Source organism: Pyrus communis, chromosome 7, assembly GCF_963583255.1.
Source record: "Pyrus communis chromosome 7, drPyrComm1.1, whole genome shotgun sequence".
In the NCBI taxonomy this organism is placed as follows: Eukaryota; Viridiplantae; Streptophyta; class Magnoliopsida; order Rosales; family Rosaceae; genus Pyrus; species Pyrus communis.
The window spans coordinates 11183760-11198010 of record NC_084809.1 but is presented as its reverse complement, the minus strand read 5'-3'; the positions used below and the strand labels follow the sequence as shown (position 1 = coordinate 11198010).

At 36.3% G+C, this 14251-nt stretch overlaps 3 protein-coding genes across 3 annotated transcripts; all 3 read right to left on the bottom strand.

Moving 5' to 3' along the window:
• Nucleotides 1-5365: 5365 nt before the first annotated feature.
• On the bottom strand, nt 5366-7330 carry LOC137739868 (GDSL lipase-like). The gene is made up of 5 exons (XM_068479597.1): nt 6959-7330; nt 6716-6837; nt 6207-6419; nt 5792-6047; nt 5366-5675 (listed from the first exon to the last, which is right to left on the bottom strand). Exons 1-5 carry the CDS (start codon nt 7218-7220, stop codon nt 5464-5466), a joined length of 1065 nt encoding a protein of 354 aa, XP_068335698.1. The 5' UTR covers nt 7221-7330; the 3' UTR covers nt 5366-5463.
• A 2817-nt stretch (nt 7331-10147) lies between these two features.
• LOC137740549 (uncharacterized) lies at nt 10148-10765 on the bottom strand. Its single transcript, XM_068480391.1, has one exon. The coding sequence runs from the start codon at nt 10763-10765 to the stop codon at nt 10148-10150; it is 618 nt and encodes a 205-aa protein (XP_068336492.1).
• A 1116-nt stretch (nt 10766-11881) lies between these two features.
• LOC137740547 (uncharacterized) lies at nt 11882-12286 on the bottom strand. Its single transcript, XM_068480390.1, has one exon. It carries the CDS (start codon nt 12284-12286, stop codon nt 11882-11884), a length of 405 nt encoding a protein of 134 aa, XP_068336491.1.
• Nucleotides 12287-14251: the final 1965 nt, after the last annotated feature.

Below are 14251 nucleotides of genomic sequence, written 5' to 3'. Positions count from 1 at the left end.
TTGGAAAAAAAGCCACAAACTTCTGATGGTCACTTTGAATTTGACTTTCGCATTCCTACAACTGATCAAGCTTTCTCTTCATACTCATTAAGTAATTATTTGCAAGCATGTGTAACTCTCTATTTTTGTGCTTAAGCCCTTTGATCTCTTGTCTAAGACTTGCCACCTAAGCAATTAATGATTCAACTTGGCGAGTTCGAACAAGTAGGCGTTGGCCCATATTAGATACAGAGCTCGCACATTGAAAACTGAAAGCTAGAGAGTCTTGAACAACCAACTCATCAGACTTTTTAGAAAGTATCATGTTATCCTTAGGAGTGAGAGGATTCCTAGCCATCACCGTAACAGATATGTCAATTTTCATCACAGAGTCCCCAACTGTAAGAGGACCATTAGGGGATAAGAAAGATGGGTGCCATATGTTGTCTTAAGGAGACATGTCTGCCTCTACCACAACATTCAAATCAAAACGACGGTCAGATGGGCAAACCATTTTTAGAAATGATGAAAGATAAGGAGGTTAGACAAATCTCAGAAGTGCAAAAAAGGGGAAATTTCTACAGGTAACAACTTTTTGAGCAAGCTTTGTGAACACAATTGATGCCTCTATAAAAGAAGAGGCAACATGGCCACTTGTTCAAAAATTGAAGAGGCACCGCTATCGGAATTTCAAAAGCCAGATTTTCCTGAATAAAGTTTGTTGGCACTTTTCATATGCAATTTTAGCTTTTCGGATATCACAGGAAATTTTGTCAAAGATCTTTGACAAGTTGAAACGCGTGAATTTTGTAGTGCCAACTACACCACCATTACCAACAAGAGCTAAGGAACATTACCACTACTTGTTATTAAGAAATCCCTATATATGTTGACCTCTATCCTACATGGCAAAGCAGACTTATGAGAATGCCTAATTCTTCCTCCTCTATGAGAATGCATCTTCAACATGGCCACTTGTTCAAAAATTGAAGAGGCACCGTTTTTTGAATTTCAAAAGCCATATTTTCCTGAATAAAGTTTGTTGGCACTTTTCATACGCCATCTCAACTTTTTGGATACCATGGGTAACTTTGTCAAAGATCTCTGACAAAGTTGAAACGCGTTAATTTTGCAGTTCCAACTACACCATTGTTACTGACAAGAGTAAAGGAACAACACCACTATTTGCTATTGGGAAATCCCTATATATGTCGACCTCCATCCTCCATAGCAAAGTAGACTTGTGAGAATGCCTAACTCTTCATCCTCTCAGAGAATGCATCTTCAACAAAGCATCTCGAAATGCTCTATTTTCTTCTTTTCCGAGAATACCTCTTCAACCAAGTGACTCAAAATGCTCAACTCATTTCATATCAAGCTTTTTCCCTATCTTTTCCTTTGCCTTCGCTTTTACCTGCAAGACAAAGAGAAAGAAAGCAAACAATTAGAACCTGCAATCAAACTTCCAATCTGGAACTGATTGGTTGGAACCTTTGCATGGTTGCTTACCTTGCATTGCTGTTGAGTACTCATCTTCAACTGTTGTTAGGTCTCGAATTTCCTCAGCAAATACCTCAGAACAATTGATATGATATAGGCTCTTTAGATTGAAGCTGCCAAGCATGGATGAGTCACTGAGAAGTGATGTTTTGGAAGATCATTCACCATATAAAACCGTTCGTGGTCTGTTTCGTTCAAGACCAAACCTTGATGGCTCTTCAAAAAACCTTTCAGCCTAGTTCAAGACCTAAGTAAAACACCTCTTTTGGCAATTCTCCTCGCTCCAAGACTTGAAGGGACTCCCATTACATGGTTTATACCATACTTCACCAATCCTGAAGCTATAGATAAGGCAAGTGAAAATGATACATCATCTTAGGGGGGGAATTAGAGAACATACCACTTCTACTTGAGGGATAGATAAGGCAAGGGAAAATGATTGGAGTGGTAGCTAGTATCGACGTCACAACTTGCTCGTACACTTATATGCTACTACACTTCGGTTGTTAGAAGTTTCGTGATTATTATTGACTTAGATTTTGCAAGTCCTGAACTGAGAAACTTCCTTCACTCGGAAACTTAGGAGAGCACTGTTTGCACCATACTTGACCAATCCCGAAACTACCAAGCACCAGTCAATGTCATACCGTGAAGGACCCACTGAGGGGTTCATGCTGAGGCACCCCTGCCGAAGCACAAAAGTTTCCCTCCAACCAGAAGTCCAATCACAACGCGACACATGTCAACGTCAGAGACCAATCACAACGCGACATATGTCAAAATCAGAGGCCAATCATAGCATAACACATGTCAACGTTAGAATAAAGCTAAAGACTCTCCTCAACTGTAAAAGGAGACCATTCTCCTACTATGAATCTCAAATGTCATACTTGTACAAAACTACTCATTAGAACTCATTTATGAGACGCATGCTTGAACCTATGTATTTGGGTAAACCCTTCATTATTAATGAGAACTCCTTTACTCCGTGGACATAGCCAAATTTAGGGTGAACCATGTTCATCTTGTGTTTACTTCCCTATCCTTATCTTTTTACATATTATCCTCACTAGGTGACCGAAGCAACCAAGTGAAAGTCACAAACCCTTGACACTTTACGTTGTTCCGAAGTCTTCATTGATTTTGTGCATCAACAAAAGTAGACTTGCATGAATCTATTAAAGTGTTGTTCTATCTTCCATGAATATGTGTTTTGGTTGATGAGATTGGAATTAAACCATAACTTGAATGACAATAATATGTTTAAGTTGCATGAATGAGCACTTAGTATATATGTGTGCATTTTTCTGCATTTTTCTGTTAATTGAAATCATTTGGATGCTTCGATTGATTATTTATTAATCTTTATGAAGACAATCTAACTTAACAAAATAAAGAGTTACTCTTTAAATTTAAAAAGGGGAGAGAGAAAATAACAAAAGCAAAATATTAACAAACTATTGAAACTCACATTCTCTCTCCCAAGAGGTGCGTTGGTTTTTTTGTGAGGTTAATTTGTTAAAATTAGGGCTGGTTCGGTATGGGATACCAAATTGAAAATGGCATAAAGAATTTCGAATCAATCATTTTAGGGATGGGAATCCGACAACAAATCCAGAATCGAAATTCCAATATTCCCAAATTTCAAGATTCTTGAATTTTTTTTTTTTGGAATTTCGGGATTTCTCAGAACTAGACCTGCATCAAAATCCAAATCATCCAGATTGAAACAAAAATCATCAAAACTTGCTTTATAACGCCAAATTAAAATCAGAGACAAAGTGACTGTGAATCGGTGAAGATTGAAGGAAAAGAGAGAGAGAGAGAGAGAGAGAGAGAAAGAGAGAGAGAGAGAGAGAGAGAGAGAGAGAGAGAGAGAGAAAGTGAATGGATAGTTAGACCCGCATCCTCCTCCTAACCTGAGCCCCCAATTTGAAACCCCCACATATAGTGAATCATTGGACAGAATCGTAGATAGTCTTAGAAAGAGAGAAACGGGAGAGAGAGTGTGTATGTGCGTTGGTTGTGTGATTGTGTGTGATGGAGGAAGGGTGGACATTCGAAGATGATGTGGTTATGAGGGGGATGAAGTCGTGAGGTGTGGTGGGGGCCGGAGTGGAGATAGTTCATTGGAGTGAGATTGTGAGAGGGTGGGTGGTTGCTGAGCTTCAAATTTGAGAAGAAGAAAAGGAGAGAGTTTAAGACTCTAAGTGAAGGTAGAGATGAGAAAAGCAAGATGAAATGTGCGAGAGTGAGTAGGGCTGGAAGGCAGAGATAAAATGACAAAAACGGACAGCCCAAATTATTCTAAAGCAATCCAACGGGTGAAAATTAACCCTAACTTATAAATAAAAAAATAAAAATCGATTTGGTTTGGGATTCCAGAACCAGTGCATTGCTCAAACCGAATCCCTACTGAAAATTTCAATATTGCTTTGGTATGGAGTCTCGAAATTTTGGTATTATCGATTTGTGAATTTTTCGATATGGGATTAAGATTTTTTCAGTTTGATTTGGGATTTTAGGGAAAAGTTTCCAGCCCTAGTAAAATAGCGAGGGTTGTTGAAAATAATAAGTTAAATTGGGGAAATAAAACAATTCGTCCCTTGCTGAAAGCACAAAAGAACGCTAACTCCCATTGTTGTCGACTCTTACTTTTAGGTGAGGGTTAATGGCAAAAGTTGGGTGGTGTAAAGGTGTTATTAGCACTATTATTTAGTAGGGTCATAGTAGCGTTTTAATTTTTTTTTTAATTTTTTTTTTATTTTTTATTTTTTTTTCTGCATTGGTGATTCGTTCACCCCCTTTCCGATTCATCTAGTCATTTTGATGGGGGAGCATCTGTTGGTTTGTGGGTTCATCTAGTCTTTTTGATGGGGGCGCATCTGTTTGGTGGAGCCAACAATCTTCTAGATCTAGGTTTTACTTGTAGTGGTACTTTTGGGCCTTTTTATTGTATTTTTGGAGTACATCGATATTTTTACACTAAGGGAATGGTGAGTTTGGCTAAGTTATACAATAGGCAGCCTAATTTGGTAACGAATTCGTCATCCATGAGATTCTAACCTTAGACCTCTCACTTCTAAGTGAAAAGAAATATAACTAGATCGTAGTAATAAGTGGCATTTTTATTGTATTTAAATTGTTGTAGTTTTTCTTGTACCTGGTTGCTTTGGACTGCTTTTTTGGGATTTTTTTTTTAAATTTTTTATCTTGTACTAGCCTTTTTAATTAATGAAATTTATTTATTTTGAAAGTTAAATAGCTAGATAAAATAATTCTTTGACACTATTCACTAGCCAAACCGACTAAATTTTACCATTTAGTACTACGGTATAATGGTATTCATTTTCACTTCTAAGTGAGATGTCTTAGGTTGAGTTCTCGCCAAAGGTGAATTTGAATCGCATTATTGCTAGCCATTGTGAGACTTAGCCCACTCCCCCAACTCCTTAGCGTAGATAATATTTTTTGTTCAAAAAAAAAAAAAAAAAAAAAAAAAAAGAACCAGCTAAGTTTTAAAATAAATCTTGGAGATGCTGATGGCTGGTCTATTGTGTTAGCAAAGAAAAATTAGTTTCAGATAGGGCTTTTGGGATTTTAAGGAATAAACAAAGAAGATATTGTATGGCCAGAGTCAAAGAAGACATATTCAATAACATTGTGACATAAACCACAATCTATGACCCTTCCCTCCACAGCTCAAAATTGCTCGATATGGAGCGTTGTCACTCCCTTCCGTCAATGTTAGTATTCAGTTTTCAAACTAATACCAAATAATGTTGCTGATAAGTTTACAAACTATATCGCACCTCTCTAGATTTCACTTAAAGAAAAGAATGAAAGAAACAAGAATATTTGATAAAAGCAAAACACACTCTGATTTATTTGAATGAAGAGTTACAACTCTCATTGGCTGAACCAAGTCAGCTATTGATTAGAATTTATTCTCCCCTTCTTTTGGTATCAAGCCATGTATTATGTCTAAACTTCAAATAGCTCCTTCAAGTTATGCCTCCACCATAACTTGGATAGTTTCCTGTAAACCTTTTCGGTTGGATGGAAAGAGTCGAAAAATACGTATTCAGCAACATTGTCACACAACTGATACTTAGTCACTCCTCTCTTCCCTCCACAAGAATCAATTGCTCCGTATGGACCAGAGCCACAACATGCCGTCTTTCCTTCACCGAAGCCTTTACAACAAAATAATAACAAAATTGGAAAGGACATAACTTATTAGCTTATGAAAACAAAAAACAAATAAGAGAAACTAAAGCTAAAAGAAGGTACAGTAGGTAGCTATATATACCATATTTTGATGGGCGATTTATAATTTGTTTTAGGTATGTATGGAGATCAATGGTTGAGTATTTGAATCCCTCGAGCTCTCTCTTCAGCTTTGGGAGCAGTTTTCCAAGTGCTTTATTGTGTAGTTTCACTAGTGGTATAACTTCTTCCGCTGAGGGGCTTGTGTCCCCTGGTTTATGTACTCTCAGGCTCGGTATTTCATTGAGAGGCGGCAAGGTTGAAAATCCAAATTTCCTTCCTCCTTTCTTGTATATTTCCTGACAAAATGTATACGAAGTCATTCATCCAAATATTTTTCTGAATTCATAATCAATAAAAAAGGGCACGAGCTGTCGCAAATTATCGGAAAAAGAAGAAACCAAGCATAGAAAAAAATCATGTGTTACGTATGTGTGTTAAAGAAGGCAAAATGTTACTTTGATCCAAATTGTCAGGTTGCCAATAACCAAGCCAACATATTCTTCATTGCTAAAATTGGATGCTAATGGCGAAATATAGTCATTGGCTCCAATGCTAATTATGTAAACAGCTTTGGAGAGCACTGTGTAGGCTTCTGCATCACCTTGTTTGTGCCTCAACAACTTCTCCACCATCCTGAATTGACTTATTTGAGTTTTAAGGTCTATCACCTGGAAAGAATAAGGAAAACAAAATTAAGTCATGCCAAATGGATAAATGTCCGCCCGAATTTCTCTCGCACACGGAAAATCAATGATCGAAAGCTGCAACTGTAGCAAAAAACTCTCAGTGGATAGGCGCTGTGCTCTCAGAGAGTGCAAGACCCTTCGGCTTCAGGACTGAGGGTGGACGCTTTGTGTCCCATCATTCTACTCCTATTAGCTATTATCGCCTAATCCTCTATTTCATTGGAAAAACGAAAGCTCCCAATAATAATGGAAAACATTTTATAAGGTAGAGCACGTACAAGTCCCTGATGACTTTCAACTAGAGCACCAGCTCCGCCAGAAGCAAAGTTCACCCCATTAGTATAGTTGTTCAACCCAGGTTGTAAATATGCTGGTATAATTGGTAACTTGGCATACTGAGCTGCAACATCAATGCAAATGTACTAAATATGCTGGTGTAATTGTTAGCAGGAAAGGTGTTTGAAGGGGTATTGAAAAGGTTAAACAACAAAAATTATTGACAGCATGATTAAGATTCTTACCAAGAAAATCTGGGATTAAACGTCCATCGCAAAATCTGCCAGTTGGATACTTGAAGAAGGTCTCACCATATGGGAACCAATTGGCCTGGAAATCAGTGGTGGTGTTTATGTAGTTATTATTTCCAGGATCATAAAATGAATCACCAAAGATGAATAGGGCTGCATGCTTTTTCTGAAGCACAGAATGGCCATAGCAGCTGCACTGAATAACTAGGCAAGTACAGACAGCCAGGATAGAAATTCTTAACCTCAAAGATGCCATTGAAGAATATGTGTTGCTGTTTTACTTTGAATTATTATCAATTTAATAGAAAATCATTGAAAGGGATCAAATCTTTAGCAAGTGGAAATAATCCCTGAGACAAGCAGACAAGGAAAGTTGATTGAATAATAACAAGATGACAGAACTAAGAACAGAAGATTTGACAATTATACAGATTTAGAAATTTTTGGCTTCATTTTGTAATGGATAAGACGTTTTCATATTTTTTCATGTCTTGTCCACATTCGTCAAAATTATGACAATATAATTAGGGCCGTCTTTGAGATTTCGGGGCCCTGTGCGAAATTCATAAAAGGAGCCATTCATTTAAGACATCTTAAAAAAAAAATGAATAACGTATTGATGCTAAAAAACAATATCGAAATAAACTTTAAAACTAACTATCTGTTTCTTAATATTATTAAATGTAAAGAAAGCTACACAATAACCATAGTACTAATAACTAACAATAAGTTCAATCTAAAGAAACCAAATAAACAAAACTTAAAAAAGTCTACAACTGAAGCTTCACTTAAAGATGGCTCTTCCTGCATTCTTTGCTGCAAAATCATTAATTAAACCTTCATAATCAATTTTGTCTAAAAAATCACTTTCAATCTATATCAAAGCAAGTCCATTTAACATTTCCTGCAACATGGTTGACCGCAAGTAGGATTTTAATAACTTTAACTTTGAGAAACTCCTTTTTGCAGATGCAACGATAACAGGTACAATCAACAAAATTCTGTATGCAATGCTTGCAGTCGAGAAACAATGCATCCTCTTTGATAGGAGCATATTTATGCGCCTTAGTTTGCTTGTTTTCTTGCATTTATGTTGCTAGTACTTAGTAATTTTAGTACTTTAAGCTATTTTCGTGTGTTTGTAGGTCCAAAGGGTTAAAGGAGCAAGAAAGTGCATTTTGGTGCATTTTGGAGTAGTTTGGGGCATTAAATGGATTGCATATGCTTAAAGCCAAGTAGATGGACGAAATTGAAGACCAAAGGAGGCTAGGAATAAATAAAGAGATGAAGAAATGAAACTGAAGAACAAAGAGTTCACATTCATCACTTCATCACATGCAGCCACACATCCATTCTAACACCTTTGCCGTGCAAAACACATTCATTCCAGCCATCCCACTTCAATCATTCACTTTAGTTGGCAGCCACATGCTTTCCCATTTCAATATCATTCTTCCAAAATCATTGCAGCCACATATTCACCTACATGCACATTCAATCATTCACTTCCCTTGCCGTGCACATTCACCTTGCATTTCCAGGTTGTCCACTTCATCATTGCAGCCACATATTCACCCACATGCACATTCAATCATTCAAACCCCTTGGTGCCGTGCTTCCCCCTTCATTCCAGCCATTCCACATGCATTTCCAACCTAGCAGCACCCCTTTAATCATTCAACCTAGCTGTCCTTGCACATGCATCTTCAAATAAATCAGCCACATGCACATTCACCCATTCCTACCATTATGCCGTGCACTCCCATCCCATTTCCAGCTTTCCACCAACCTCCTAGCTGTCATATTCCCTCTTTTAATCATTCATCCACCTACAAATGAACATCCATTGCAGCCACAAGGGGGGGATTCATTCATTGAGCCATTCACACCAACACAACACCTAGCCGTGCAAAACACTACCATTTAATTCCCATTCACACACCAAACACAATCCCTTTGTGCCGTGCCTTACTCCCCATCCACCATTCCAGAAATTCAACCATTCCATCCATTCATATACATTTCATATCATTCTACATCATCCATAATCCCCAAAACTATCCTTAGACCTTATGCCGCAACAAAGAGGAAGAGAAGAGGGCCTAAACGTTCATACAATTCAACTTTGAGTTGTTGGAATGTTTAGGTGTTTCTTTTCCTTTGATTTCAATGTTTAATTTCAATTCTCTTTGTTTTGTACGTATGAGGAACTAAACCCCCCTTGGCTAGGGGGGAATTCGAAATACATGTTTATGCTTGCAATATGATTTGATTACTTCTAATTGCGTTTCATAAGTTGTGAATTCAATTTACTTATCTATGCGAATTAAACTGATTTGTGTGTGTTGGTTGAGAGTGCACGCTTAATTATCATGCGTAAATCTAATGCTAGGATATAAGGAAGTTTCACCTAATCGTTACAAACTTATATTCACAAGTAGTAAAAGTTGATGATCTCAATCGCGTTAAGTAAATTCTTGGCATAAGTTTCATGCAGTTCATAGTAACGAGTGCTTCGTCAATGCTTATGGTTTTCAAAGAACTTAGTGATTCTTGCTTGTATCTCTATTATGCAGTTCATGTAGGGGACTTGTGGGGAATGTTTTGGGTTGTCGTATGCAATCATCCAATTCAATAACGTTAGGAAAATCTGAGGATTAATTAGTGCAATTCATGGTTAATCTGGGGCGTTGAGAATTCATGGTTTATTGAAAAGCAATTGGAAATCGTTTTATATGCAAGTATAACATGTGTGGAGATGAACCCCTTAGCTAGCTTCCCATCCATTCAATTCCATCAAATTCATATTTACATTTGTTTTAAATTGCAATCTGTGCATTTAGTTTAATTTCGTCCAAAACTCAATCCCCCTTTACTTTATTGTCCAATTTAGTTAGAAAGTGTCTTAGTTTGTGTTTATAAGAGTTTTGATTAAATTTATTTCCCAAATTCGTCCAAAGTATTCAAAGTGCTCAAAACTGCCCAGAAAGTGTTTTTAAGGCAGTTTTGAGTGTTTTGGTGTTGTCTTGAGTCTTTTGATTTGTTTTAGTGTCTTAAGTGTTTAGTTTTGCATTCTTTGAGTCTAGTTTAGTGTTTTAAACTTTATATTACGTTTTTGAGTCAGTTTCCAAGTGATTTTGCAATCCCTCCTAATCCCTGGTTAGGAACGATCCCGACTTATATCTATACTACAACTTGACAAAAAGAGGGTTTAATTTGTGTGCGTATAATTTCCGCATCACTCTTCAAGTAGTTCAATATGTCAATCGGTGTCTTTATTTCTTTTGGCAAACGCTCTCGTAAAAACTTCAACTTTACTAATAATGCATCCCCATCAACATCAAAGAGTTCATATTTCTTGAGAAAGTTTTGAAGCCGATCACAACAATCTTTCAATTTATCATTGTCTATCGAATTCAACCATTCTGAAGTGAACAAAAACCCAAATATATCATCATACACTTGATATTCTTCAAACCTTCTCTTCAGTGAACCAATAGTTTGATCTATTATGTACAATGCTGATTGTTCAGTTGGTTGGGATGATTCACCTTCATTCTCATCAAAATGTCTTTTTCTACAAACTTGACGCTTTTCTGGAAACATGGGATCAATTTCCATTTCAATAGCAAGTTTTTTAGCATTAATCATAGCCTCCGCAAACCCAGTTTCTCTGTACTTTTCAAAATAAATGATCAATCCTTGTACTTGTTGTATAGCAACATCAATAAGCATGTCTTTAGATTGCAAATATTTGCTGACCTCATTATCAGCAACCAATATTTCATACCAAATTGTCATGCCCAATAAAAACTCAAAATTCCCAATGTCGAATGTTGCCAAAGATTTAGTTGCACTTTTTGTTACTAAGTCATTGTCACTTTCTGCTAATTGGAGTAAAGCTTTTTTTGTTTGTAGAGGTTGGGATTGAATTGCTTTAACGCTCACAACACGGCTTTCCTATCGTGTGGCCGACAATGATTTGAGAGTCAGTCTTTTTATATTTTCTTTCAAAATCAGCCATCGTTTTGTAGAATTTGCGAACAAGCTGTAAATACGTTGTACTGTTCCAAAGAAGTCTTTCGCTATGCCACAAGAGTTTGCCATATCACAAAGCGTTAAGTTAAGACTATGGCTACCACATAAAGTGTACATTGCCCTATGATTTATATCCAAAAGCCTCTTTTGTACACCTTGATGTCCCTCTCTCATATTTGATCCATTATCATAACTTTGCCCTCTTACATCATCAATATCAAGATCAAGAACTTTTAATACATTCTGCAACTCTTCAAACAGTCCTTCTCCTGATGTGTTATTCATAATCAGATATTGCAAAAAAAAAAAAATCTTCTACTTTTATTGGAGTACTGTTCATATCCACACATCTTATGATCAAGGTCATTTGTTCTTGGTGGCTAAAATCAGTAGTACAATCAAGTATCACTGTAAAATATTTAGCTTCTTTGACTTTTTGAATGATTGCAGCTTTGATTTCACAAGATATCAACAATATCAACTCATTTTGGATGATATGACTAAGATAATGATAACAAATCTCATTATTTTCGAAGCGTTGAAGATGATTCTTTATCAATTAATCAGATTCAGCCATCATTTGAACTAGGCCCATAAAATTTCCATTACTTTCTTGATAAAGCGTATCGTTATTTCCACGAAAAGTCAGTGTGTGTTTAGCTAAATATTTCACAATGGAAATCAAACTTTGTAGTAACTCCCTTCAATGCTCTTTTTCTTTCTTAATCTGGTCTTGCATAACTTTGTTAATTGTTTCGTTTTTCTACAATCTAAGACGTAAATCAATCCAAGTGGTCATGTTCGAGATGCGATCAAAATTGTTTTCATGCTCTTTAAGCCTCACATTGAGATGTGTCCAATCTTTGTAGCCCTCATTTGCTAATTCACCTTTGAGAGGCCCTTTCTTGAACAATTTACAACAAAAGTATCAACATCATTTGAATAGACTAGCCAATCTCTATCATGTTTCTCTCCATTGGATAAGTATCGAGTGTAAAAGGCTACATTAAAACGCATATTAAACTGATCTTTAGGACCTTTCTTAATTGATAGATCTCTCGCAGGACCTTTTTCTGCCAACAAATCAATCCATTTGGGATCAAGACTATCCCAAATTTGAGGATCATAAATGTTTGAGGGAATGGACTCACTTGGTTGATCAGTGACAATAAGAGCATCCTCATGATTATCATTCTCATCAAGGTCATCATCAATTTCATCATTGCCCAAATCATCAACTAATTTCTCATTGTCATCCTGTTGTTCCGTAATTAAATCATCCATTGAACTTTGTGGTTCTTTTTCTTTCAAAAAGAACCTATCAATAGCTTCTTTTTTTAGACTGAATCAATTGTTCAACTTTTCTTTTTCTTTGATGTGTTAAGTAGCCAGATGGATATTTTCTAGTAGGTGCCATCTTTTATATCTCAAACAAGATCACAATAAAATTATAGTAAGTATGAACAATGAAACCTGATAGTCCGTAAAACGTGTGTGTCTAGCGTTTTTTTGTGACTGCTCTTCTCTTGATTTTGCCCTGAAAAGTCCAAAAAAATAAAAAATAAAAATCATTATAGATGAGGAATACCCAAATCTTCAAATTTTGCGTCAATATACTTAAATTAGTAAATATCTTACTTTGATCGAAGTCTACATCACTCTAATAATTTGGAAGTTTCTCTTTAATTTCATAAATTTATAAATTAGGGTTTAATAATTTGTGGGAAATATAACAATGGGACGAAGAGAGAAGGGAATTACATTGGGAGTTTGGGACACTGGCACAACGTCTGGGATTTTGACTTCCCTGTGCTCTTGTAGTCTGGTGTGAAAAGAAGAAAAGTGGAACGCAACAATGGGATTTTGGAGTGAGAGAAGTAGTCTGTCTCTGAATTGTTTGCCTCGGTTAGTGGGGTTCTCCACTTTAATTGATTAACTTTGCCCTTTGTGAATTATTATTTTATATATTTTTGTACAGGTTGTAGGTAGTAGTCTGATGGCTTTTAGGTAGTAGTCTAATGGCTTTTAGGCCTGTCAGATTTTTATATGTATATATTTTGATTTGATTAGTATTTCTATCTATTATTTATATATAATATTATTATATCTATATTATTATATTCAATAAAAAATATTTTTGGGGGCCCCCAAAATTTTGGGGCCCTGTTCCATAGAACCTATCGCACTCCCCCAAAGCCGACTCTGAATATAATTAGATCATAAATACATAAGAAAAATTAGTGATGGCAATAATGTCAAGGATGATATTAGAAGTGAAAAAATGAAAAATGAAAAAGAGCTTTCATCATAAAATTAATTGGTAATATGAGATTTGCCAAACCTCTTATAAGCACAAGCAAGGTCCTATTTTTCCTGATGTATGATTGATACTCTCAACACGTCCCCTCACGTGTGGTGAATTTTTAAGCCTAACATGTGGATAACACAAATCGGGTGAAGTCAAGCACGTATAGTTGGTGAGCTTCACACGCAGGACAACCTGCTCTAATATCATGAAGAAGAGGTTCCACCATAAAACCGATTACCAACTTACTTATGATTAATGGCAAGGTTTCTCCTTCTACGATGTAGGACTCTTTAACTTTCACATCCTCACACGCCTCCCTCACATGGCGAATTCTCAAACCAAATACATGGACAATACAAATTGGGTGACGTGGAGCACGTGTGACCATTAATTTTCACACTTAGGTCAACCTACTCTGAAACCATGAACAAAGTTGAGGTTAATTGGCAATGAAGACTAGTCCAGCCTTTATAAGCACATACAAGATCAATCTCTTTCTTGATGTGGGATTTGTACTCTCAACAAGAAGTTAATAAAAATATATGTTGGCATCTAAAGGGTTCATTCATGATTAATGTTAAGGCAATATCTTTAATAAACATTTGCAAACTTGAGATATAAAAATATTTGTTGGCATCTAAAGGGTTCATTCATTATGAATGTGGGATTCTAACTTCCTATCCTTTGGAAGTTTGGTGTTAAAAGAAGAAAAGTGAAACGCAACGATGGGATTTTGGCGTGAGAGAAGTAGTTTGTCTCTGAATTGTTTGCCTCGTTTAGTGGGGTTCTCCACTTTAATTGATTAACTTTGCCCTTTGTTATTTTATATATTTTTGTATAGGTTGTAGGTAGTAGTCTGATGGCTTTTAGGTAGTAGTCTGACTCTGATGGCTTTCAAGTAGTAGTCTGATGGCTTTTAGGTCTGTCAGATTTTTATATGT